This window comes from Oratosquilla oratoria, chromosome 6 (assembly GCF_046742065.1).
Source record: "Oratosquilla oratoria isolate Oo_2021 chromosome 6, ASM4674206v1, whole genome shotgun sequence".
Taxonomy (NCBI): Eukaryota; Metazoa; Arthropoda; class Malacostraca; order Stomatopoda; family Squillidae; genus Oratosquilla; species Oratosquilla oratoria.
In genome coordinates, this window is record NC_134782.1 from 84,836 (window position 1) to 111,797 (window position 26,962).

Genomic DNA, 26,962 nt, shown 5'->3' on the forward strand with positions numbered 1-26,962 from the left:
TGTAAAATTTTATTAGAAAGTAATTAGTAATTGTGTGACTAAAATGTTGTCAAGATGACTTCTCTTATTTCATTTAATCAAGTTCAGAGATACACATTAAAGTGGGGAAATGATATATGTCGCCATAAACAGTGATACATATTTTTCCGAGATTCTGCACCCATAAAATTATTTGTACAGACTTCATTTATGGATGTCATGATTTATCCTTAATGATAATAGATAGAGTTTAGATTTATTTATATTGCACATCTCCAACTCATTCCTTTGCCATAAATTAGAGTAAAATGATTATGCATGTAACTAACCTTTATAAATTTATCTACAATAATCTTTATTGCAGTTATGCGGGCGAAATATCCTCGATTAATTTCTGGTGCTCTCCTTTCGCAGTTCCTGACAAAGTATCCAATATAAGGATCTTTCCAGTAACCAAGGCTGACAGCACATTTCTTGCAAGCACTAGCATCGTCATTGGTTGCTATAACAGCCTCGTCATTTCCTATTCCTTCCATTGTCTATTTCCTTAATGTCTAGCCTCAATCTTTCAACTACGACTCCACCTTCGTTGAACTCGATAATGGTGGTTCTACTGGTGTAAAGTTTGTAAACATACTAGCAGACGATATCGGTCAGTCAACTGGAGAGAGATCATGTATAGATTTTGAAATATGACAACACATACCAGCCGATAAATTTATTTTGACTCCTAATGTAATCTATGAATTCTCAGTGATAAAGAATCATAAAAATATTTATATATAAAAATTTCCTCCTCGTGATTGATAATCATCTATATGATAGATGAGGGTCTCTGCACTGAGGGTCTCTTTGAATTTAGAGACGAGTACAGTATCAGGGGAAATAGGTGGAAAATATTCAAGTCGAGCACGGTTGGACCTTAGAAAGTACTCCTTTATCAATAGGGTCATCAGTAATTGGAATGAGCTACCAGAGTGGGTGGTTAATGCGGACTCAGTCATGAAGTTTGAGGCAAGGCTTGACAAATTCTGGAAGGAACAAGAACAAAAAAATAACGATAAGGCACAGATTAACAATGCAAGCAGCCAACACCATGATATAAGAAATCAGGCTGCCACACTGGAGTCACAGGCCTCATAGTGCCTCTTCCAGTAAACATCAACTGTAATACATAGTTCTCATTACTTCTGCAGGATTTATAGTAATTACTACATTATCCTTACAAAAAAAAACATTTACCTTACTGTATAGTTATTATATTTACTCTGACAATAGGTAACTTGATTTTCAATACGTTACCTAGAAGATATAATGAGATACTATTACTTGAATATACCAGTAACTAAAATAATTGAAATTATTATATTTGTATACCATTAATGTGTTTATCATTATTAAAAATACCGCAAATATTCTAATTTAAAAAATGCTGCGCTGTCGTGTGCATGGGTTTGAAAGATAACGTAATTCTCCTGGTCAAACTTCGCGCGGGAAATCGTACACAAAACAATACTATCGACCTAAACTTGTTTAGCGCATGATGTTTATTTCTATTGCGTAAATTTCTTACCAGTGTCCAAACGGCAAATGGAAAGCTGTGAAATTCTGAAGAAGTACATAGGGTTTGCTGCATTCATCTCAATCGACATAATAAATGTCGTAGTGATAGGTAAGTTGCAATGGACAGTAGTCGTAGTCGTAGTAGTGATATTTTCAGGCCTCGCTCAGCCACCTCAGAAGCAGCTCTCTGCAAGGCCGCCAGCGTTTACGAATTGCTAGCATCGAAATTCATCCTGCATGTCATGTTGTAGGATAGTGAATAGATGGGTTTTCATCGTCTTTAAGGTTACTCCATTTATTGAATATTGGTCTTCCCCACATTATTCGGGAGATGTACGCATAAGTGCATAACTTCAATACTTAATTACTTCAAAAGTATGCATTTGCGACGGAAATGATGTACACCATTGTTCATATCACAACATTTCTCACCAGAAACACACAAGCCACATATCAAATTGTATGATAAGCATAATGATTGGGTGAAACTAAATTGATTTAAAGAAAATTTATAGTTTCACCCAACCATGGAATTTGATATGTGGTCTATCATGTGTTTCTGGTGAGAAATGTTGTGATATGAACGACCCAAAATCCTGTCCAGATCAACTGTGGTGACCCATACTCCTATAAGCATTTTATTTCATTTAAATTCTAAGATAATTGTAGTTATTGAATATTTTTGTATCAAAACATAAGTTCAATAAATCTTTATTCATAGTGCTACGAGGAATGGCATGGCGAGGGTATCCATTCAGTACTATCCATTCCAGGCAGTGTCATGACATGCATGAGATGAGGCGGCCCCTAATTAGACCATCGTTCACAATTAGAACGAGGATGTTTTGGTCGCCCAAACGTGAGGACGTTTTTGACCAAGGATGTTTTATTTGGACACCTAAACTAGTGCATTATTTCAGTCCATAAAATAATTCGGTACTGGCCATTACTACCTCACTCATCAGATTACCCCACTCTCATCTGATTGGCCGTCCCTATTTACTGGAGTCGGGCTAAGGCTTCATAGAGAGTCATCACGATCATACCATGCCATACCATCCATAGAAGAGCAGTGTTGTTTATTCCCTTCAGGTCTTGGTCTAAAATGTGGGTACCTGGGGCCACCCACAGAAGAGGATGGTGGGATGTTTGGCCATTGGAACACCCGGCACTGGTGGAGGTTGTCTCCAGTTTTGCCCACTTTGGCTCTTGCTGAGTTGAGAGTTACCCAGTCTTTCCTGATGAGTGTTGTTGTTGTCATCATTCCTTAGATTGGCTGGCCAAGCAGTTCCATCTCCCTGAGGAATGCCACAGTTAGAATGGGGTTTTCCCTCATCCTTTATAGATTGTATGATGTGTTGTTGGCATGTGTGATTGTGTACAATGCAATGGTCCAGGACTGTTTCTGCTTTGTGCATTTTGCATAAAACATGTAAATAATGTCTAGAATATTATTTGGTTGGATAGAGTTTTTTTTTTTATTATGATTTTGACAAAAACAAAACCCAAAAATTAAATCTTGAGGGTGTTTTGGGGTGGAGGACAGTGATCAGGATGACTGAAGTGGAGTCACTGGATAGGCTTTTGAAGAGTCATAAGAGAGTAAAGGGTTAGCATGTATCTGAAGAGACACCAATCTTATAAGACAGATAGGCATCTCAATGGCACTCCACCATATACTTGAAAAATGTAATTTTTTCTCATTGAGTTGCACTCATTGTTTATAGGTTGTAGTGGATTCCATTTTGTTGCTTCATGGTCAACCCCAAAGAAGTCTTTAATTCCCATAAGCCTTTTGGTAGATATAAGGATTTGGATGATAATCATGCTCATTGATAATATATATTGCTGTTATTAGATTTACAGTATTTTTTCGAAGGCAGTATTTATCAACAAGAAATTGTGAAGCTAATAACAATATTGTATTTTGAAAATTATAAATTGTGCACAATATTCGTGGAGAATGCTATTTTTGTCATTTTAGAAATGTTGAGAAATTTGGTTGAGATTATTTTTGGAACAATAACCATGTAACTAAGATGTTGGCTGGAATGCTGACAAGGGAATTGTTACTTCTAATTCTGCATTGGAGAAAAATGTCATTGACTCCAAAAATAAGGTTTTAACCCCTAGGATGCAATGATGCCTATGTAGGCATCTTGAGGTGTGAGTGGGCATATGAGAATGCTGATGTCAGCATTCTGATTACGATTATTTTGTAGTTGTAGCTGAGTGACCTCCATATTCTATGAATGGCTTGATTGCATTTTTTATGGTTATAAACATTCAGGGTGAAAGAGAACAAGTATAACAGCTGTAACTTGATATTGTGATGTATTGTAGTAGGGAGCTTAATGTGCATGCGAGTATTCGACTTGTATTGAAGAGGTTGTCATATATTATCTCAAAGCTGAATATCAGGTGGGAAGAGCCATCCATCTATCTATCTGTATACTAAGGGATTCTTCCCCCTCATAAGGGAGGTAGCCAGTCAAGAGATGAACCCAGTCCCACCCACTCTGGTTCTTGTTATTCCTAGATGGGAGTGGCAAGGGTCTGTTTTGCCTTTGGTTCTTTCTTAACCACTTCATTATGACTCGAATTCTCGCATGCAGCATCGGCTGCCTCATGTAGTTTGCATCACACTACTCACATTATAAAATATAAAGTCACTGCTGTATTATTCATTCTTTACTCAGAGTAATAATAAACACAGAAAACGTGATCAAACTAGTTCACAGAATCTGGGGTTAACCCATGTACAACTTAAAAAAAAAATTCTAAACGCTGGCATCCTCATGTAACCACTAGTGCCTCATGACACCTATATAGTCTTCATACTGAAGTGGTTAATGATTGCTGGATGTACAATTACTCTTGCTTTACCCATCTCATTGTGTATGGTTATGCTCATATATTTTACACTTTCTTTTCTCTCTCTATCTCTCCTCTCACATTAGTAATTTCTTTTGTATAATAATTTGTCGTTTCTTTTGCAGAGATAAACAGACATTTTCATTGCTGATGTTTTGCTGTTGAAACACCATGGACAACTTATATCTGGATAATTTGGAGGAATTTGTTTTTGATGAAGGAAGAGTAGTAAGTTATTTTTATTTGAAGTCTTGTATACCATATACAGCCCTTACATGCTTAAGTGCCACCCTGGGGCAAAGTTCTCAGTGACAACCCCCCTTCCCCCATCACCACTTCTCATCTCCACCATTCCTTACTGCCTATTATAGCTATTGGCTTGCGAAATAAACAGATTTTAAAAACGTTATTTAATGTCCCTACTGCAGAAAGGACGGGAAAATATTTCATATATTGTTGATTCTCACGCAAAATTTGTATATTACAATAAAATATTCAGGGCTCTGACCTTTTTTATTATAATTATTTTGTCAACCTTGTGGGCGGCATGTCCAGACTAGAATTGCCGCCCCCAGGCATATGCCCCCCCCCCCCCCTGTGAGGGCCCTGACCATATATACATCATTAGTGGCACTTGTGTGTAGGTCACAACCCAAATTTAGTGTTAAATCTTCTTTATATATATATATATATATTCCACTTTTTACCTTGATTAATTCTTTTAATTCACTTACCTAGTTATTAATTTCTGCATTTTCTTTAAGTCCCACAATTCATTGTTGATTACATTGTATTCATTCTGTAGGTGCATGATTTCTTTCTTTAGATCCATGATCTCTTGATTATGAATCTTATGTGTGTGTTTGTTTATGTATATTTATTAGATGTGGTGTAATAATGTTTTTGTCTTGCAGGTAACTTATAGATGGCTAAGTCTGACATTAAGTGTCAATGTAAATTTAGCTAAACAGTAAGTACTTGTTTTATCTGTGTAGTGAAAGTTATGTCTAATTTAAATACTCATATACTCACCTATACTATATATATTTTGTATAGAGAAATAATTTTAATTCTTGGTTCTTTTACTTCACTGTTGCAGAATGTTGTATCATTTTGTCGAGAAAGAACGTGAAAAGAAGAAGGATTGTTTGTCAGTCACATACCTAGTGACAGGGGTAGCAAAGGAAAGAAATGGGATATTACCGGCACATAAGGTATTTATTTCAAACCCAATATCACACATGACTACACACAAACACATGAATGTGCACTTGTGCATACATACACACACACACACGCATTTATACACAACTTAAGTCTGTTGTAGTACTGTAGTAATTTATAATCCCAATGTACTATACAGTACACGTAGTAATTTTGTGTGGTCATTACTCATGAATTTAAATTGTTTTTCAGGTGTTGGTCGTTGAGGAGGACAGGCTTGAAAAGGTGAAAGCATCCCTAAAGGAAGTGCAATGTGTTCATGTGTATAGTGTACAGAAATACAAAATTAAGGATCTTGGGGTTCTCTATACATCAGATTATGATAAGCTGAAAGAGTGCAGAGATGAATCAAAGTAAGTTGAGTATTTTTTTAAGTTGCTGTTGTCAGCCCTGCATGTGTGAAAAGGTCTAAGAAATGCAGTTAAAGTTGATAGGAATCTTGGGCCCAGTTCAGAGACTTGAGTGTCAGCCCCTCCTGATGGAGGTGAGGGGGTTGACAGATTTTGAAAATATCTCTGGTCTCTATCTTGCAGACCCCCAACTTGAATGTACCTGTCATTGTTCCCTACTATGGGGTATTACTTTATATACACCGACAGTAAGAGAACAGACACAAAAAGAAATGGAAGTTAGTGGCTGCATGTGTCCTGAGTCAGGGACCAGTGATGGGTACTTCCATGTGATGGTCTTGCAAGATTGGCTGCAAAGCTACCCATCAGGAGGTGCAGCCCTGAGGGGCTGGCATTCAGTTTCCAGACTGGCCCCAAGATTTCTCTTTATCAACTTCAACTGTATTTCTTAAATTTTTCAAACATGGCGAGTTGACAACTGGCAACTCCTCTCCCTACACTTTGAGGTGGTGACAAGTGTCATGCAAAATTTCCCTCCTGTGGTGTTGTATGTTTGGACATCATGGAAGAGAGTGCAAAACTGAACTGCATCTTGATGAAGTGTTCTCAGTACTATGTAATAAGATTTGAAAACTACTTTTGTCTTCAGGTATAGTGGTATAGTAAATGCTGATGTGAAGTTACGGTCAAACTCTGACGTTGCTGCGCTCCAGAAAGAACATGCCTACAAACCACCTGAACAACCAGAACCACCAAAGGTAACTAGAATATTTATTGCTTAACATGAAATCTTGTCAAATATTTGACAATATAGATGAAGACTTTGTATTGATGAACAATACAAAACTACTGTTCTTATTCTTGAGTTGTTTGAAATAATTGTATTTTATCTTTAAGATTGTGTAATATCTGTAGAGGTGCTGGGTAGGATATTTGAGGAAAAGATTCACAGGGCACTCATGAACTTTTTCTTTCTTTTTCATGATAGAGCAAGTTCGCTGTCAAGAAAGAATCTGCTTCTCCAAAGAAGTCTCCAAAGAAATTTGAAATCAGAGGCAATAAAGCCACACAATCCTTGCAGTCCATGTTTGCAAATCAAGCTAAGAAGGCAGAATTGAAAAAGGAAAATGCAAATGAAGAAAAGCCCCAAATAAGTGCACAGGTAATAATTTCCATACTTTACTTACATTTAGTGATGTGTCATTTACAATAATTTGTGTGAAGGTAAGGAAGATTGGAAGAGTTCCAGATATAAATGTATTCAGGGGAGAGGGTAGTAGATTGTCAGATCATATTTTATGGTAGAGAAATTATGAGTGGAAGTTAAGTAGAGAATGAAGAAAAGCTGGAGACATTATAAGGGTGCTGAAAGTGAAGAAATTGAATGAGAAGGGAAATATTACCATATGAAGTTCAGAGAGGTATGGGATTACCAAAGTATAAAGAAGAAATATGAGTAGAGAAAGAATGGGTATATTTGAAGGAGGAAGTGCTAAAGTGCACAAAGATAATATGTGGGATGAGGAGGATATGAGGGATTAAAAGAAGTGACAGCAAATGGTGGAGTGAAGAGATGAAGGTAGTGATGGCAAGGGAAAAAATAATCATGTGAAGACTGAGCCATTATTAGTATGACGTTTCTCTTATTACAGATTTATCAAGTATGTAATGTACTTAATAAAGCTGTAACAAGCAAAATGTGGTATTAGTAAAGACTCAGTCCACTGCCGATTACATTAAAAAAAATCTTATGAATGGTTGTAAAGAAGAAATGGTAAAGCATATGAGAGGTACAAAAGAAACATTATTGAAGCAAAATTCAAGGTGAAGTTTGTTATTTCTCAGTTTTCCTCTCCCATCACCATTTTCTTAGCACCTCCCACTGCTACCACCAATCCCTCCCTATCCTCCTCCACATTCATCAGCTCTCTAAAATTCTCTGTCCATATTCCCCTTACTGCCTCCTCTTCTGTTAACATCTATCCATCTGCTGCTCCTACCTTTTACTTGATTCGCATCCCCTTCCTCTGTTAACTTCCTTCCAAAACATCTTTTTATTACTCTCCAAATTTTCTGTCATACTCTTCCTCTTTTTTTTGGGGGGGGGGGGTTGGCTTCGCTAGCTCCCATGTAAGGGGATTTATTTTATAGAGAAGTAAAAGCAAAAGGTAAAGGAGGCAAAGAGGAGAGCAGCTGTGAAATGGGGTAAGAGTATGACAGAAAATTTTGAAAGTAATAAAAAGATGTTTTGGAAAGAAATTAAGAGAGGAAGAGGAGGCGAATCAAGTAGAGAAGAAAAGGTAAAAGGTGCAGATGGAGAGATGATAATGGAAGAGAAGGCAGTAAGGGGAAGATGGGCAGAATATTTTAGGGAGTTGCTAAATGTGAAGGAGGATAGGGAGGGAAAGATAGCTGCAGTGGGAATGCTAAGAAAATGACCGTGATGAGTGAGAAAAATTGAGAAATAAGGAAGGATGAAGTGAAGGCAGTTGTTAAGATGATGAAAGCAGGTAAGCCACCTGGTCTGGATGGATGTCATGCAGAATGTCTAAAAAAAGGAGGTACAGTGATGGTGGACTGGCTGGTGAGGTTATTTAATGTTTGCTGGAGAGAGGGTAGAGTGCTGGAGGACTGGAGGAGTGCCTGTATAGTTCCACTTTACAAGGGAAAAGGGGACAAGTGTGAATGTAGTAGTTTCAGAGGGATTAGCTTGTTAAGTGTAGTTGGGAAGGCTTATGGGAGGATCTTGATTGAGAGGATTAGGAGAGGAACAGAGGGAGTAATTGGTGAGGAACAGTGTGGATTTAGGACGGGTAGAGGTTGTGTAGATCAGATCTTTGTGGTAAGCCAGATATGTGAGAAAGCTATAGGAAAGGGGAAGGATGTTTTTTGGGCCTTTATGGACCTGGAAAAGGCTTACGATAGGGTAGACAGAAAGGCAATGTGGGAGGTTTTGCGGATATACGGAATAGGAGGAAAGCTTCTAGGAGCTGTCAAGAGTTTTTATGAGAGTAGTAGAGCTTGTGTCAGGATTAGAAATGGAGAGAGTGAGTGGTTCGAGGTAAAGGTGGGACTTCGTCAAGGATGCGTTATGTCGCCCTGGCTGTTCAACTTATACATGAATGGGGTAGTGCGAGAGGTAAATGCAAGGGTAGTGGGTCAGGGATTGGAGATGGTTAAAGAAAATGGAGAAAAGTTGAAGGTGAGACAGCTGTTGTTTGCGGACGACACTATGCTTGTGGCAGGATCGGAGGAGGGATTGAGGAAGTTGGTGACAGAGTTTGGGAGAGCGTGTGATAGAAGAAAGCTGAAGATAAATGTGGGTAAAAGTAAGGTGATGAGATGTACAAGGGGTGAAAGTGGCAGTAGACTGGAAGTGAGCATTAAGGGAGAGCGACTGGAGGAAGTGGATAGTTTTAGATACTTGGGTGCAAATGTGGCAGGAAAAGGTGGAGGTAGAATGTAGATTGAGAGAAGCGAGTAAATGCATTGGTGGATTGAAGAGTGTAATGAGGAATAGACATTTGGGAATGAATGCTAAGAGGAGACTGTATGAAGGAGTGAGTGTGCCAACAGCACTGTATGGGGCAGAAACATGGAACATAAGAGAGGAAGAGAGAAGGAGTTTGAGATGAGGTGTCTGAGAAGTATGATGGGGGTTACTAAACTAGATAGAGTGAGAAATGAGGAGGTGAGGAGGAGAACAGGGGTGGAAAGGGGGTTGATGAAAGAGTATTAGGATGGTTTGGACACATGGAAAGAATGAGTGAAGAAAGACTAGTAAAAGAGGTATGGAAGGCAGATGTGGAGGGAGTGAACATGAGGGGACATCCTAGGATGAGGTGGATGGATGGGGTGAAGGGGGCTTTGGGGAAGAGGGATATGTCCGTTGAGGAAGGACGGGAGAGGACAGAAGACGGGTGAATGGAGAATGGTTGTATATGGATGATGTGATGCATGAGGTGGAATGGGTGGGGTGATGGGGGTTGAGGTAGTATGTGTGAGCAATTTTTGACGCAGCCCAAAGGGATTTCTTCCCGTCTTCTCCTTTATGCATGGGGGGACAGAGAGGGGGGGTCGCCGATTTAATGAAGCGGCCTTGCTGTGGATGTGCTGTGTCTTGCAACACTGCTTCTGACCCAGGGCAGTGGACAAGGTGCAGGGATGACCCGTCATCCAGGAGGTGCTAAGATGAGAGGGAGGGTGGAGGGGTATGGAGTGAATTCAGGGATGGAATGGGTGGAAATGATTTTATGCCTTTTCCTTTTTGGCTACCTCCCTTGTAAGGGGGAAAAACCCTTGGTGTATGTATGTATGTGTACATTTGTTTATATTTATATTATTTATTCTTGCTGTGGATGTGGTCTGTATTGCTGCATTGCTTTGACCCAGAGCAGTGGGCAAGATGCAGGGATGACCCGTCATCCAGGGGGAGCCAAGAATAGGGGAAGGGAGGGAGGGGTGGTGAGTGGGAGTGGAGTATGTGGGAATGAAATGGGTGGGAGTGAATTTATGCCTTTTGACTTTGGCTACCTCCCTTGTAAGGGGAAAAGCCCCTGGTGTATGTATGTATTTATTTAATAATTTTATATATATGTATATGTATCTTGGCTGAAGTATTAACTTTACATTAATGTAAGCCAAGCCACATGACTACTCTATTTGAGTATGACAATATTACCCTCTACCTCTATTCAGGAGGTAGCCAATTCAAAAGAAATGTATCCACTCCCATCTACCAAGGGTCATGGAAGGGAGTGGTTGTGTGGTTATGACTTGGCTACCTCCCATGTAAGGGAGATGAAGCCCCTGGTATATAGATAGACCCTCCATCTTAGCAGTTTGAATCTGAGGAGCATGAAAAGTTTGTAGTGTTAAGTAGTAAAAAGATGAATATATAAATTCCCTATTAGCATATTTCCTATGTAAATATGTTACAAGGATTACTCATGGTATTTCATGGACTGTCTTCCCACAGGTGACGAAGGGTCCAGCAATTAAAAATAAACCTAAAGGAGGTCTGGCTTCCTTCCTAGCTCGGGGACCTACAAAACCCACTGCCACAAAGGAGGTTAAGTGCATAGATATCAAACAAGAAGCTGCTGAGGATGTTGAAGAAGTTAAAGAGGATATCAAAGAAGTACCTGTTGTTGTTAAGGAAGAAATCAAGGAGACTGTGTCCCCCATAAAGAAAAGTGTAGGTATTACTATGCTTTGTAATGAAAGGTGTCCTAATACGAGGTCTTTTGGTTCGTAATCAGGCTGAAACCAGAAAAATAATATGGGACAATTTAGGTTAGAATTTACCTGAGAGTGTAGAGATGAGACTAAGCATAGCTCTTATTCTGTATACTATAGGTAAATACTGAGACTGAACTAAATTTTGAATGCATATGTTAAGAAGTTCTTTAACTGTATTGACAGTGAGTGGTTGTTATTTATGGCTACTTCTTGGTTAGAATAATGTAAATGTATATACCTATCAAAAGCCCTGTCCACATTATAATGTGGAGTGGCTAAGTCAGAGCACACACCCATTATGCACATGTATACCTATGACAGATTGTAATCAGAAAATGCATGTTTTGAAGAAAGATTCATGTACCTACATGGCTCACTTCTTTTATTGTCATTAGCAGATATCGAAGCCAGTAGAACAGAAACCAAAAAGCAGGGGTAAAGCAAAAAGACGTGCGGATGATGAGGATCCTCTGCCGAATGTTAAAAGGAAAAGGATTATGCAAATGAGTGATTCAGAATCCAGCAGTGAAGGTAAGGACTCAGTGAGCACACCATTACAACTTGCCCATAAACTAAATCAGTTACTTTGGCTATAGGACTAGTTGGAAATTTATGGACTTGAGCTTAGGAGTGGGGGTGGGTGGCTGGGTGCATGCCTTAGCTCAGTGCCAGTTTAACCTAGTATGCATAAAGCATATGCTACAGGCCCCACAGGAATGTAAAAGAAAAATGATAATTAAGTTTTTGCCCTTAGCCAGAGATAGAATAATTGATCATTTTCCTGAGTTTTTTATATTATTATATAAAACTATAGAAAACTTCATTAGAACATTGTATAATAAGTCTGATAAGAGCATTAATAGACTAACAGTAGATTTATCAATTGATTTTGTAAATTAAAAAAATTATCTGCCTATGGACATGCAAATAGTCGTGTCGATTTTACACATCCAAATGTAGAAGTGCTCTGGAAACAATTGTCATAGGTGAAAATTTGTAGAGTATAATTCATGTTTTGCCCATTCCCTCAATTTGGTAGGAAAATTTGCTGCAAAATGTTGTCCAGAAGCAGTGTTGTTGTTGTTAATGTATACACATTCTTTTGCTACTACTCGTCAGTGCCTCCTCGCAAAGGCATTGTCATATAGTAAGTCTCCCCTTCCCATGCCCAAAAGAATGTCCGATACTAGATGGTCTGCTTGAGCAGATGTAATTTCAGCTTTTCATAAAGCTAATGTCAAGCCTGAATGCAGACAACAGGCTAAAGGACTCTTGGTGACTATGAAAACATTGGAGACAGGTCTTATGATCATACTGTGGGATCAGACTCTGGAAAGATTTCAGAAAACCAGTGTTTCCTTGCCGTCATCAGATGACTTAAATTCAGCTTGTGTGTTGTATGAATCTTTGCAAGGTTATGTTGAAGATCTTTGACCACCTTTCACAGCTTTTGAAGATATGGCCAAAATTCTTACTGATTGCAATCACCACCCCAAGGATGTTTCACGACAAAGATGAAAGAATCACAAATACGATCACTTTGATGGTTCTGCATCGGATGATAGCAGCATAGAATCCATCCAGCCATCTGAATCATTCAAAATTGGAACTTTTCTGGTTATTGTGGACAGCTTGGTTGCTGTTCTCTCAAAAAGGCAAATAGCATATAAGAAGTTGAAAAGTATGTTTGGGTTTCTTCGAAAGCTGCCAAAACTCTCCAGATGAAGTGAAGGCTGTTACAACAAAATTGATTCACACTTATCTTGAAGACTTGGAAAAGGATTTTGAAGAGAAATCAATCCAGTTTAGTTAAATTTTGAAACCTGACCTAGCTGATACTGTTGCTGGATCTCAACAAGACCTTTGACAGACTGACACTGTATCATCTGGTAGTTGATAATTCTTTTGATTTCCTAATGCCGGAATCACATTGAAGATCTATTTAATTCTAAAGGTTACCAACTAATCGAAGACTCAATCCTATGGATCATGATGGCCAAGTTTCACAATTTGTGATGCGTGATTCGCATTACCATTGGGCTCGAGATTGTCTGCATTCATATGAGAATAATGAGGTGGAGGTAGCCAAGTCAAAGGCATGCATACACTACCACCCATTCCACTCCCATGCACCACCCTTTATTCCCTCTAATCTTAGCTCCTCATGGATGAAGGGTAATCCATGTCTCTTGCCAATTGCCTGAGTCAGAGCCAATGCAACAAGAAACAGCACACTCAGGGTGCTTCACTTACACAGTGACCACCCTCTCCATCAAACATCCACATCGATCATTTGTTAGATACTTTTTCCAATATTTTCATCTTGTCTGGATACATATAGTCCACCCAGCCACCTCTTGTAACACATCACTTGCTCATAAGTAAAAGCTTATCAGATTTGAAACACGTGATGTATCATATCTGAACCTGAATTAGTTGTCTGCAAGGATGTTCATCTTTATATATTGTATCTATCTTTATACATGAAATTGAATGGCTTATCTTTTTGACAGATGAAGAGAATATTGAGGACGAAGAGTCACCACTACCTCCCACCCCCCCTCCTCCAGTTTCTCGTATTGAGTCAGAGTCAGAGGATGAAATTCCTCCTACACCAGAACTGCCAAAGAAAACTGATGGGGGCAAGAAGAGAATTAGGAAATGTGTTCAGAAAACCTTTTTCAATGAAGATGGCTTCATAGGTAAGACTACCTACATTGCACGATTTCTTATACAGTACTTTGCCAGTATTTTTGCCATATTTTGTTTTCATAGCACAGATTTTCACTTTTCACTGCAGTTTGCATTAGGAGAACCTTGCATCTTGTAAATTTGGGTTTATAACTAATATATCCTCTAATATACAATGTAGTAGTGTTGAATATGTAAAATTGACAATTGAATACAAAGGAGCTGAACTTAAGATTAAATACAAAGCCGAACTTAAGATGTATGTTAACATCATGCTATGTTACTTATTATATGCATATACCAGAAGGCCTTTTCCCTCTGATAAGGGAGATAGCCAAGTCAAAGCATACACCTGACTCCCATCTCATACCCATCCAAAGATTAATATCTTCCTCCTATCTTAGTACCTTGGGGATAAAAAATCATCCCTTGTGCCCTGTCACACTGCTCAGGTCAGAGGCAAAGGTGCAAGCCTGAAACACAACAAATCATATTATTTATTAGTATTAGTAAATATTAACCTCTTCACTCTGGGGCACATCACACGTCTGGCAGCATTAGCTGCCCGACGTGTGATGTTGCGTCATAATAATCACATTATAAAAAATAAAGTCAGTGCTCAATCGTTCGTTCTCTTTCACCCGTGGATTTTTATAACCATAGAAAATATGATGAAGCCAGTTTAGAGAGAATGGAGGTTATATAGGTACGAGTACAATAAATATAATCAAGACGCCGATGTCGGCATCATTGCGTACCCACTTGCTCCTCATCATCTCATGATGCCTACATAGGCGTCACCGTATGGAAGTGGTTAGTATAGGGTGAGAAATGAGGAGGAGAGCTGGGGTGCAAAGGGAGATGGCAGATACATATACCAAGGCTTTTTCCCCCTTCCAAGGGAGGTAGCCAAAAAGGGAAAGGCATAAAAACACTCCCACCCATTTCATCCCTAAATACACTCCACACCCCTCCCACCCTTCCTCTCATCTGAGCACCTCCTGGATGACGGGTCATCCCTGCACCCTGCCCACCGCCCTGGGTCAGAAGCAGTGTCGCAAGACACAGTACATCCACAGCAAGGCCGCTTCATTTAATCGGCGACCCCCCCTCTCCGTCCCCCTTTGCATATAAGGCGAGGACAGGGAGAAATCCCTTCGGGCTGCGTCAAAATTAACTCACACATACTACCCCACCCCCCTGCCCATTCCTCCTCATGCAGTCACAACATGATCCTTATACAACCATTCTCCTCTCACTTCTGTCTTCCGTCCTCTCCCTTCCTTCCTCAACAGGCATTCCCCTCTTCCCCAAAGCCCCCTTCACCCCATCCATCCACCTCATCCTAGGACGTCCCCTCATGTTCACTCCCTCCACATCTGCCTTCCATACCTCTTTTACTAGTCTTTCTTCACTCATTCTTTCCATGTGTCCAAACCATCCTAATATTCTTTCATCAACCCTATCTCCCAAATCCTTTTTCACCCCTGTTCTCCTCCTCACCTCCTCATTTCTCACTCTATCCAGCCTAGTAACCCCCACCATACCTCTCAGACACCTCATCTCAAACACATTCAAACTCCTTCTCTCTTCTTCTCTTATGTTCCACGTTTCTGCCCCATACAGTGCTGTTGGCACAATCACTCCTTCATACAGTCTCCTCTTCGCATCCATTCCCAAATGTCTATTCCTCATTACACTCTTTAAACCACCAAGGCATTTACTCGCTTCTCTCAATCTACATTCCACCTCCACCTTCACTCCACCTTTTCCTGCTACACTTGCACCCAAGTATCTAAAACTATCCACTTCCTCCAGTCGCTCTCCCTTAATGTTCACTTCCAGGCTACTGCCACTTTCACCCCTTGTACATCTCATCACCTTACTTTTACCCACATTTATCTTTAGCTTTCTTCTATCACATACTCTCCCAAACTCTGCCACCAGCTTCCTCAATCCCTCCTCCGACCCTGCCACAAGCGCAGTGTCGTCCGCAAACAACAGCTGGCTCACCTCCCACTTTTCTCCATTTTCTTTAACCATCTCCAATCCCTGACTCACTACCCTAGCATTCACCTCTCGCACCACCCCATCCATGTATAAGTTGAACAGCCAGGGCGACATAACACATCCTTGACGAAGTCCCACCTTTACTTCAAACCACTCACTCTCTCCATTTCTAATCCTAACACATGCTCTACTACTCTCATAAAAACTCTTGACAGCTCCCAAAAGCTTTCCTCCTATCCCAGATAGAGCTGATAAAAAAGTATTGGGATGGTTTGGACACATAGAAAGAATAAGTGAAGAAAAATTAGTAAAAGCTGTTGAAGGTACAGGTGGAGGAAGTGAACTTGAGGGGATGACTGAGGACAAGATGGATGGCTGGGGTGAAAGGTCGTTGAGCAAGAGAGGATTGTCTGTTGAGCAAGGAAGGGAGAATACAGAAGATAGGGGTGAATGGAGAAAGTGTGTAGATTATACTGTGATGCAATGAAGGGAGGGATTGGGGAGGATAGGGAGTGGTTATGTACGAATGATATTTTAATGCAGCCCAAAGGGATTTCTCCCTGTCTTCTCTTTTTCTGCATGAGGGAAAGGAGAGAGGGGTCATTGATTAACTGAAGCAGCTTTGCAGTGGATGTACAGTGTCTTGCTGCATTGCTTCTGACCCAGTGGCCAGGATACCTGGATGACCCATCATCCATGAGGAGCTAAGATGAGAGGGAAGAAAGGGATGGTGGATAAGAGTAGAATGGGTATTTGCCTTTTGACCAGGCTACCTCCTTTATACATACATACATACATATACCAAGGCTTTTTCCCCCTTCCAAGGGAGGTAGCCAAAAAGGGAAAGGCATAAAAACACTCCCACCCATTTCATCCCTAAATACACTCCACACCCCTCCCACCCTTCCTCTCATCTGAGCACCTCCTGGATGACGGGTCATCCCTGCACCCTGCCCACCGCCCTGGGTCAGAAGCAGTGTCGCAAGACACAGTACATCCACAGCAAGGCCGCTTCATTTAATCGGCGACCCCCCCTCTCCGTCCCCCTTTGCATATAAGGAGAGGACGGGGAGAAATCCCTTGGTATAGATTAAATTACATTTAAAGCAAAAAAAAAAAAATTACTATTGCATACCAAATGGGTAGAGTTAACTGATAGATGTAATGAGGGTGTCTTTGTAGAGTGGGTACATGCTTTGACTAAAGCCACCCCTTATAAGGGGGAAGGGACCTTTTTGTGTATGTAGAAATCCTGCATGATGACTACAGGGTACACCAGTTGTTAACTTGTATTTGATCTATTATAATTAAATAAATGTACATTAATGATCAAGTATGGTTGTTATAGCTTTTATTTTATGATTGTATTGAAAGTTTAGTTTTGGAGTAAATTAGAATGTGAACTTCTTTCTGTGCATGGTTTTGAAGTTGTTAATTATTTCCTTTCTCATTGACAGAAACCAAGACTGAGTTTGTAATGGTATCTGAAGATGAAGATGAGGTAACAGAAGTTGGTTCATTGGAGCGCAGCAGTAGTGAGGAAGAAAAGAAAGAAAATAGTGATCCCAAGAACACTCTTAATAAGATGCCGGAACTTCCCAAAAACAATGTTAACCGTAAAATGTCACCAAGCAAAACCAAACAAACTACTATCTTCAATTTCTTTAAGAAGACTTGATAAGTTTTTAAATATTACTATCTCCATATCTTTCTATCTACCTCTTTTTAAGAGATAGAAGCCTATTGGTATTTAGAGATCTGTGTATCTATAAACCAAAGACTTCTTTCCTCTTATCACAGAGGTAGCCAGCCAGTGCATAAACTCACCACAACCATCCTACTCCCATCCATCACCAATTTGTTTCCCTTCCATCTTACCTCCTCAGGGATGAAAAATTACCCCTGTCTCCCACCCTAGGTCAGAAGCATTACAGAAAGACATCCATTTCCACAGCAGGGCCTGACAGTCTGAACTGATTTACTCCCTCCACTTTGTTACATGGCGATCCATTCACCCCACCCACATCCACTTGAGTAATATACAGAATAGACAAGAATCTCAGACCACATTATTTCCTTATCCACTTTCTATTCACTGATCTTTTGCCCTATTCCTTTGCTCAATAGACATCTTGTATCTTCACCCCTATCCATCCACCTAAATCTTGATCTTCCCTTCAAGTTCACTTATTCCATTTCTGCTTTCTACCTTATGCTATTCTTTCTTTACTTATTTTTTATCCATATGCTCAAATTGTCCAAGCATTCTTTGATCAATCCTATCAAACAACTCTCCTTCCACTCCTGTTCTCCACCTTGCCTCCACATATCTTACTCTATCTATCCTTGTAACTTCTACCATGTTAAGGCTATTTCTTTCTGCTTCCTTCATATTACAAGTCTGATCCATACAGTGCTAAGGCTATGTTTCTTGAAGCTTTTCATTCCCCCAATTCCTTCAAACCACACACGCACATTCCATTTTTTACCTTAACAAACGTATATCTTTGTATCTGAATATCAAAAGGTTTCTTTGACCTCGCATCCATTTGTTTCTCTCTTTAAAAAATCTCTTAGCTCTGTGGATGAAGGGCTAGTCCTGATTTCTATGCACAACCTGAGTCAGATGCAATGCAGCAAGACACAGCACAGCCACAGCAGGGCCCAACAACTGAAGCTGGTTTACCTCTGCTTTGTTTACATGGTGACTGTACTCCTTGTCCTTTCATGAAGTAGATAAGAGGAGAAATCTCTTCAGGCCATGTCAGTTTATCACCTGTTTACAACCAATCTTCATTTAAAGTGAGGGGATGGGTCACTGATTAAATGAAGTGGCCTTGCTGTGTCTTGCTGCATTGCTTGTGACCCAGGGCAGTGAGTGAGATGCAGGGATGACCTGTCATCTAAGAGCTGAGAAGAGAGGGAGGAGTGGTAAATAGGGTGAAGTGGATGGGAGTAGAATTATGACTGGCTACCTCCCTTGTAAGGGAGAAAAGGCACCCATTTCCTGCTCCACAGACATCCCCTTTATGCCATCCATTAATCCTATTTTTGGTCTTCCCATTAGGCTCCCTTCACCCACCTCTGTTCCACACCATTTTTGCTAGTCTTTCTTCACTTGTTCTGTCCATATCTCCAAACAATCCCATTGGGTATATATCATTGTTATCATTATTTGTATATAAATACTGTTGTCTTAAAGTTTTAATGTATGGAAACCTGTATCCCCACAGTTACTGGCAGTCTCTAAAAGCATTCCCATAGATCACTATCAAAACACTTGGGCCAGTGATGTGGAACTGTTTATGACTGGCTAACATGAGGAGGAGGGGATTAAAAATAACCATCAGCTGTCAGTTCTTATGTGGAAAAGTAGGGTGAAATAGTGAAGTTAATAGAATGTAGTCTTAGGACAGGTCTGTAGATTAAGCAGACCTCTATATGGAGGTAAGGGTTCCAATAGATTTTGAAGATTAGTGTGGTCGGGTCTGGGGAGATAGTTCTTTCTTGCAGGACCACCATTAAAGGGTACCTGTTTTAAGACACACACAAATATGGACACACACTCACTTGTTCATGTTATATTACTAAAGGTAAGTATATTTGGAGGAAATAGGATCTAATGAACACAACTCTGTATATTACAGTCAGGGTGGTACACACACACAAAATGGACTTTGGAAAACTTAAGAAATTCTTTCAAAATGCAAATTGGGAAAAGTTACATGAAGAAACATAAGTGGAAGAGAAATGGGCAATCTTGATGGATATCTATAATGAAGGAGTGAATAGGTACATACCAAGACAGAAACAAGAGAGGGTGTATGCTAAATGCTGGTTCTACAGAAGATGCAGTGAGGCGAAAGATAGAAGAGACAGCTTGGAAACGATGGAGAAAAGATAAAAAACCTGGAAAATGGCAAATATAAACTATAGAAATGAATATGTAAAAGTGTACAGAGAGGAAAAAAGGAACTATGAAAAAGGCATTACAGAAAAATGCAAAGATCAATAAAAGTTGCATTTACTTATTTGGACAAAGAAATTAAAAAAAAATATTAGTCACACTAATAAGCCCTAGTCAGGAATATGCAGCGACATTATGGTCACCCAGTACCAAATATGATATAAAATTGAAAGAATCCAGAAAACATCACAAAAATGGCTCCAGCACTTTCAAGCTTGACATATGAAGAGAGACTGGTTAAATTGGAGTTGCCTACTTTGGAGCAAAGAAGAGAGAGGCAACCTACTGACCATCTATAGAATCATGAAGGGCATGGAAATACTAGATAGAGAGGACTTGTTAAATTAGGACAAGAGGACATAGAAAGAAACTCAAAAAAAGATGGTTACAGAAGAGATCTGAAGAACAGTTTTCCACACAGAGTGGTTGACACTTGGAGCAAAGTGGATGAAACAATAGTGTGAGAAAAACCATACACAAATTTAAGAGCAAACTAGACACTGAGATACAAAGGCAGGACATAAGTGTAGCTCCCCTTCCCGTAAGATACAACTAGGTAAATACACACACGTGTGTGTATTTACCTAGTTGTATTATACGGGAAGTGGAGCTGTGCTCATGGTGCATCTTTATATCTCTCAGCATCTAGTTTGTTCTTAAATCCTTGTATGGTTTTTGCACACATTATTTTGTCCAATTTTTTCCAGACATTCACCACTCTGTGGAAAACTTTATATATATATATCTTCTATAACTATCCTTTTTGAGTTTCTTTTCATGACCTCTTGTTTTTCTTTTATCCCACTTCAAATAAGTTCTCTGTCAAGAATTTCCATGCCTTTCATAATTCTGTAAATGGCCAGTAGATCTCATCTTTCTCTTTGTTCCAGGGTTGGTAGTTCCACTTTAGACAATCTTTGTTTGTGCGTCAATTTTGAAAGCGTTGGTACCATCTTTGTCATTGTTCTTTGGATTCTTTCTAATTTCTTTATATTCTTTTTTGTGCAGGGTGGCCATAGTGTCGCAGTGTACTCCAATTTTGGTCTTATCAGTGTGACTAATATTTTTTTACCCTTACTTCATCCAAGTAATTAAAAGTTGTCTCTGTATTAGGAGGGCAGGATCATTTTAAGATGGAGGAAATTTGAAAGGTGGGTTTTCACCATCATGAATGTGCTAGGAATGGTGTGAACTATGCCATTTTTTTCTAATTGCAAATCGGAAGCTAAATCTTCTTGAATAAAGGTATACATGTCCCAAAGGCCTCTTCCTAAAAGAAAATAGAATTACTGGAATTGAAATAAAAATGAGAATATAAACAGTATACTGATTTCATGGTCAACCAGGACTTCCAATTGATATACACTTCTCTGAAAGCCCTTTTCTTTCACCATAATATTTCCTCTGTTATTCATCAGCACTATGTCACTCATTGTTGTAATTTCATGCCACTCCATCACACTTGCTACCATCTGTATCAATCAATTGATCAATCTGTTACCCCTGGTCTCTCCTGCTGAAGACCTGCGACCTCCACAAAACTGACAATATATTTTGTATAAACCCCATACATGTTGGCTTTAACTGTAAAATGAACACACAACCATGTGAACTTGTATGCCATGACATGCCATACAGCATTTTTTCTGTGAATATGTTTTATTTCCATCATTGTGTGTATTAAATATATAGATTTGAGTATATAATTCCTTGACTTTTGACTCATGACCATCCCTGCAACCAGATCTTGTGGCTTTCTTTACTGACATCCTGCTCCAATGCCTTGCTCAACTTCTCACAATAACCCACTTTCATACCAAGGCTACTCGACCCACTCTTCACCCATTTGTTTTCCCGTTTATATTATCTGCATGAGGGGGTTGCTGATTGAGTGAAGCAGCCTTGCTGTAGATGTCCTGTGTCTTACTACATTGCTTCTGACCCAGGTCAGTGTGAAGGATACAGGTATGACCCATCATCCATGAGTAGCTGAGGGGAGTGGAATGGGTGGGAGTAGTTATGTGTCTGATTTGCTACCTCCCTTGTAAGGGGGGAGAAGTTCTTGATATATAGATGACAATCCCTGTCTCCTGCCTTCTGCTTCAGCCCACAGCAATGCAGTAAGACAGAGCACTTCCACAGCAGGACCTGAGAGCTGAAGATGGTTTACTCCTGGTGCTTCATTGCATGGCAATCCTCCATCCTTGTCTACTCACTAGCAAATATAGAAGACAAGAAATATCCCACCAGGCCACATAAATCTGTTACCCATGCACAACTGTTCTCCATTTGTCAATAGTTTTCCTATTCATTGTAGTGAAGAAATAAAGTATTTATAAGTGAATATATTATACTTGACTTTGCATGATTACATGTTTGATGTGTGTAATTGGATTGTATTTTTTCCTTAGCCTCATATAACATATATCCTTTAAAAGAAGATTGAATTGCAAACAAAAATTAAAAAAACTACTACAACAAAAAAGACATGGAATAAGTAAACTATGACAAAGAAAACTGGAAAAGACAAATATGGGAAAAACATAATGAAAAGATATAGGAAAACTAATGACAATGGGTGATAGATTTATGTGGACTGAAAGATTTCTCTTTGTGGAGATCATTAAAGATAAGATACCTCTGCAGAAATGTAGTCAACAAGTGTAGATGTGTCATAAATATTGGTTGTCAGGAAGACCATATTTAATGAAGGTAGCCAGGAACACGACGTCCAAGAGGCTAGGGAAATTGCCTCCATGAAAATAGAAATGACTTGAATGCGACTGATCAGATTGATGATGTGTTTAGCATCATTACAAGTGGAATGTTTCTACCTCCAATGAAAATCATCTTGAAGCTGCAAGCCATAGCAACAAGTAATCGTCAAGTCTTGAAAGTTAACAGGAAAACAATTTAAAAGATGGATCAGGAATGAAGTGACCAAGTATAATGTGTAAAGACACGAACTTATAAAGGAATCAAGTATAAGCAGAAGTTTTGTTGGAGCGTTTTCAATCATAAATATATTGTTTTCAAAGGTAGGTGCAGCAAAACAAGCTGCAAAAAAATCTCCTTTTGTGAAAACAGGACAAAACGCAGACGAAGTTGATAAAGATCTCGGTCCTTGTCTAGAGATCAAGTGCCAGCCCCTTAGGGCTGCACCCGTAGATAGAGGGGATGCTGCTGGGCTAAAGGCAGGGAAACCATTCTCTCAGATGTCATTCTTTCGGGACCACGTACCCCGTAGATAGCGGGAGTCCATATGGCTGTTGCCAGGCGATTTGATATTTAGAAATCCCTCTTCTGGTGTTTAATTGTTGAAGTAGGTCTCGCTTATGAAATACTGTTGGTTTTACACAAGTTTGTCCAAGTTAATCCATGCATGAGAGACTAATATTTAGCATAAAACAATTGACCTAATGACGTCAGACTAGCGTGACTCTACCCTGGCTTTTGATTGGTGAGTCAAGATCGACCTGTGAATGATGTGGCACAGTGACGACAGATCGTAATGCTGTTGATTGATGGTTCCATTAACGGACACAGGAAGTGAGCCTTCTTCGTGGGTCCAGCAACAGTCGCCTTGTGGCGGGAACTACCATAGCAACAACGGGTCGGACGATGAAAGGTGTCCTCATGGCAGCCACAGGATCGTAAATGATTAGCAGTATTTGCCATAGAAAATAAGAAACTACAGCTGTTTACGTTCGTACTTATTGCGTGTTTATTCTATCATGTCAAAATTTATTTATTCTATGTAAAAATTCATAAAAATAACGAATGTTAGAACTTTTGTTTGATTTTTAACGTATGATTCCCATTTTAGTAAACCTCATTTCTGAAGAATCTTGTGTCAGGTTGTTTATAGTCGTTCTAACGGGAATTTTTTAACAAACTTTTTCTTTTTTATTCCACACACAAATGTACAGCACACACGCGATCCGGCATAATAAATGGGATTGCCTCCCTTTCAACAGGGAATTCGATTTTCGGGTGCATAAAATCACGTGGCTTGAGTCACAGTACCAAAGAGCGTCATCCCAGCAAGGGGTGAAACCCCTATTTATTGTTCAAATTACTACAGTTGATTAAAGGAGGACAAATGTAATCAGCTCTTTTCAAGATTAAATTTTTATTTATTGCCCAAACATTAAGAAAATATATAATCTTATAAGTTTTAAAGAAAATAATCTAAACATGATTTGTTTTCGGTATTGTGCATCACTAATAGTTCGCTGGTACACCTTTTTGAATAGCCAATATGTCTATTCAGTATAAGGAACTACAAGGAAACAACATATTCTAAATGTAGGTGGGAAAGTAGTGTATATCTTGATATCATTATGACGTCAAATGAACGCTCAAAGAATTCAATGGAGCTCAGAGACTGCTGCAAGTATTTGTCGTTCGTGTGGAATCTTAACACTTAATAAAATATTTGGTTCTACAGGGTGGGGCGCGGAAACTTCCCGATTTGGGGATTGAATTATAAAGTGTTTACACTTCACAATTCTTTATTCTACTTTTATGTCTGTCACACAACATGGGAGATTTACTTTTACACAGTTCTAAAAACAATATCTTTTAAATGTCCACCTCCATTGTCAATACACTGATTCAGACGATTTCGGAAGCTTTGGTCTACTCTCTCTACCATGGTGAGCAGTATATTGGCTATTTGAGTGCGGATGGCATTCTGTAGGTCTTCCAGGGTCTGTGGACGGTCGTTATAAACCAGGGATTTGAGATAATCCCACAAGAAATAATCACAGGGGACTAAATCAGGCGAGCGCTCTGGCCAGTTTAAATCGCCTCTCAGAGAAATCAGCGCGCTCGCCTGATTTAGGCCCCTATGAATATTTCCTGTGGGGTTATCTCAAATCCATGGTTTATAACGACCGTCCACAGACCCTGGAAGACCTACAGAATGCCATCCGCACTCAAATAGCCAATATACTGCTCACCATGGTAGAGAGAGTAGACCAAAGCTTCCGAAATCGTCTGAATCAGTGTATTGACAATGGAGGTGGACATTTAAAAGATATTGTTTTTAGAACTGTGTAAAAGTAAATCTCCCATGTTGTGTGACAGACATAAAAGTAGAATAAAGAATTGTGAAGTGTAAACACTTTATAATTCAATCCCCAAATCGGGAAGTTTCCGCGCCCCACCCTGTATAATAAAGTGTGGTGTGGTTAAATTTGCTACTAAACATTTATATATAATGGTTTCTAAAGTCATCCTCAATACTGAATTTATCTATGTAAATGATTGTAACCTCTGGCTATGTTTTCTTTTTCATTCGTGCAATTGTAGAGATAATATTCTAAGGAATTTCATTAATGGAATCGTGTATGAATGATAATAATAATAATGATGATAATAGTAATGATAATGATGATAATATGAAAATAAATATAATGATAATTATGATTATATATATATATTATATATATATATATATATATATATATATATATATATGCAATAAAAACACTAGGAGAGTGTGATCACAAAAGCGTAAATAACCACAAGGAAAAGTAAACTAACGAAGCAGAGCGCTTTCGTATAATTACATCTTCAGTGCAGATACAAAGAAGGATGTATTTACACGAAAGCGCTCTGCTTTGTTAGTTTACTTTTCCTATTGGTTATTTACGCATATATATATATATATATATATATATATATATATATATATATATATATGTATGTATGTACAACACTGAATGGGTCCCAGTGATTATAGATACATTTTAACAACCACAATGCACTTTAATTCTAAGCCATCAAAGGCCAGCATGCTTGAAATTGAAATGTAGTACTGCCCAGGACTCCAACCGGGCAACCTCATGACAAGTGCGACAGTGACGTGCCAATTAGGCCATCAAGAGAGATATAAGCTTAGCGCATTATTTTTTATATATTTGTATGCTCGAGTTACATACACATATATGAATTTTTTGCGCTCAACCCATCTCCACTATGATAGTACAATTGGAAGTATACGAACGCGGGAAAGTATTTGTACAACACTGAATGGGTCCCAGTGATTAGAGATACATTTTAACAACCACAATGCACTTTAATTCTAAGCCATCAAAGGCCAGCATGCTTGAAATTGAAATGTGGTACTGCACATATATGCACACTCAGCTTTGATTCAGCTTTTCCTTAATAGACCCACCTTTCCAGTTTTAACTGAACAAGTTCCTCGTGCGTAATTGTCTTCGGGCTGCCAAATAATTTTCCAAGGAGTCGTGATCGACGGCATGCTTTGTGAGAACACGAAAAGTCGGCCGATCAAAGGGATATACAATATTGACACTGTCGGGTCTGTTCAGATCCCTTTGCTTCAGAATGCAGGGCTTATGGTTCGTAATGGTATTGCTCAGGCAACATATATCGTAAGTAATTAAACTTGGGTAAGAAGCACGCACACAAATCAAGAAATGTAGCATAATGGAATTAGGAAAAAGCAAAAATAGAGTATCGGGTAAATCAGTGGCGGATCCAGAAAATAGTTTTGGGGGCACTGGACTATGTGTGAGGGACGCTGTTGGTAGAGTTCCCGGCTGCCACTGCGGAGATCTGGGTTCGAATCTCGCCCATGGTTGAAATAATTTCAGTATCGCTGCGTGTGTGCGTTTAAGGTCACAGCATTACCCATAGACCGGTCATATATGAGCTCTGAGCTCTCTTCCGGGAGGGAAATAGCTGTCGGTCACGAGTCCAATGTGTGATCCAAAGACCATGGTGAGTCACACACACACACGCAAACGTTGACTTCATGTTGATTGTGCTGTCACAAAGGTTATTTTATTTTTTGTTCATTTTATCTTATTTCATTTCCCTTGTTAACATTTTTTGTAATTCTCCCCACTTTGGAAGAGATGCATTTATCACACCTGTGCTCTTCTCCACTCGAATTTCAGTTGCAAATTCGGTTCCAAGCATAGAGTTCGTCTACATACGATAGATAATTTCAGCAGGTTAGCTATTAGATAACATTAATTGTGTGTGTGTGTGTGTGTGTGTGTGTGCATATGTGTGCACGCGTGCG

The 26,962-nt window shown here is 39.3% G+C and overlaps 2 protein-coding genes and 1 long non-coding RNA gene across 6 annotated transcripts in view; 1 reads left to right on the top strand and 2 right to left on the bottom strand.

Annotated features, from left to right (window-relative positions):
* Window positions 1-701, bottom strand: part of LOC143026227 (leucine carboxyl methyltransferase 1) — a 28,564-nt gene extending 27,863 nt beyond the window's left edge. Inside the window, exon 1 of the mRNA XM_076186252.1 lies at window positions 309-701. Within this exon, the coding sequence (XP_076042367.1) occupies window positions 309-515 (207 nt within the window). The 5' untranslated portion in view covers window positions 516-701. The remainder of the gene's footprint in view (window positions 1-308) is intronic.
* Window positions 702-1,127: 426 nt separating this feature from the next.
* Window positions 1,128-23,688, top strand: LOC143026225 (uncharacterized). 4 transcript variants are annotated; one of them, XM_076186246.1, is made up of 11 exons: window positions 1,128-1,146; window positions 4,542-4,644; window positions 5,331-5,386; window positions 5,516-5,630; window positions 5,833-5,993; window positions 6,640-6,748; window positions 6,979-7,152; window positions 10,969-11,187; window positions 11,627-11,762; window positions 13,745-13,933; window positions 17,390-23,688. In XM_076186246.1, the coding sequence occupies exons 2-11, from the start codon at window positions 4,588-4,590 to the stop codon at window positions 17,608-17,610; spliced, it is 1,437 nt and encodes a 478-aa protein (XP_076042361.1). In that variant the 5' UTR covers window positions 1,128-1,146; window positions 4,542-4,587; the 3' UTR covers window positions 17,611-23,688. The 4 variants fall into 4 exon arrangements, with proteins under 4 accessions (XP_076042361.1, XP_076042359.1, XP_076042362.1 ...); XM_076186244.1 differs by lacking the exon at window positions 1,128-1,146 and adding an exon at window positions 1,441-1,651; XM_076186247.1 differs by lacking the exon at window positions 1,128-1,146 and adding an exon at window positions 1,441-1,651 and having other exon boundaries at window positions 11,630-11,762.
* LOC143026229 (uncharacterized) overlaps window positions 1,852-26,962 on the bottom strand; it is a 74,248-nt gene continuing 49,137 nt past the window's right edge. Inside the window, exons 2-3 of the long non-coding RNA XR_012966463.1 lie at window positions 14,330-14,395; window positions 1,852-2,840 (exon numbers count right to left, since the gene is read on the bottom strand). This is a non-coding gene — a long non-coding RNA (uncharacterized LOC143026229). The remainder of the gene's footprint in view (window positions 2,841-14,329; window positions 14,396-26,962) is intronic.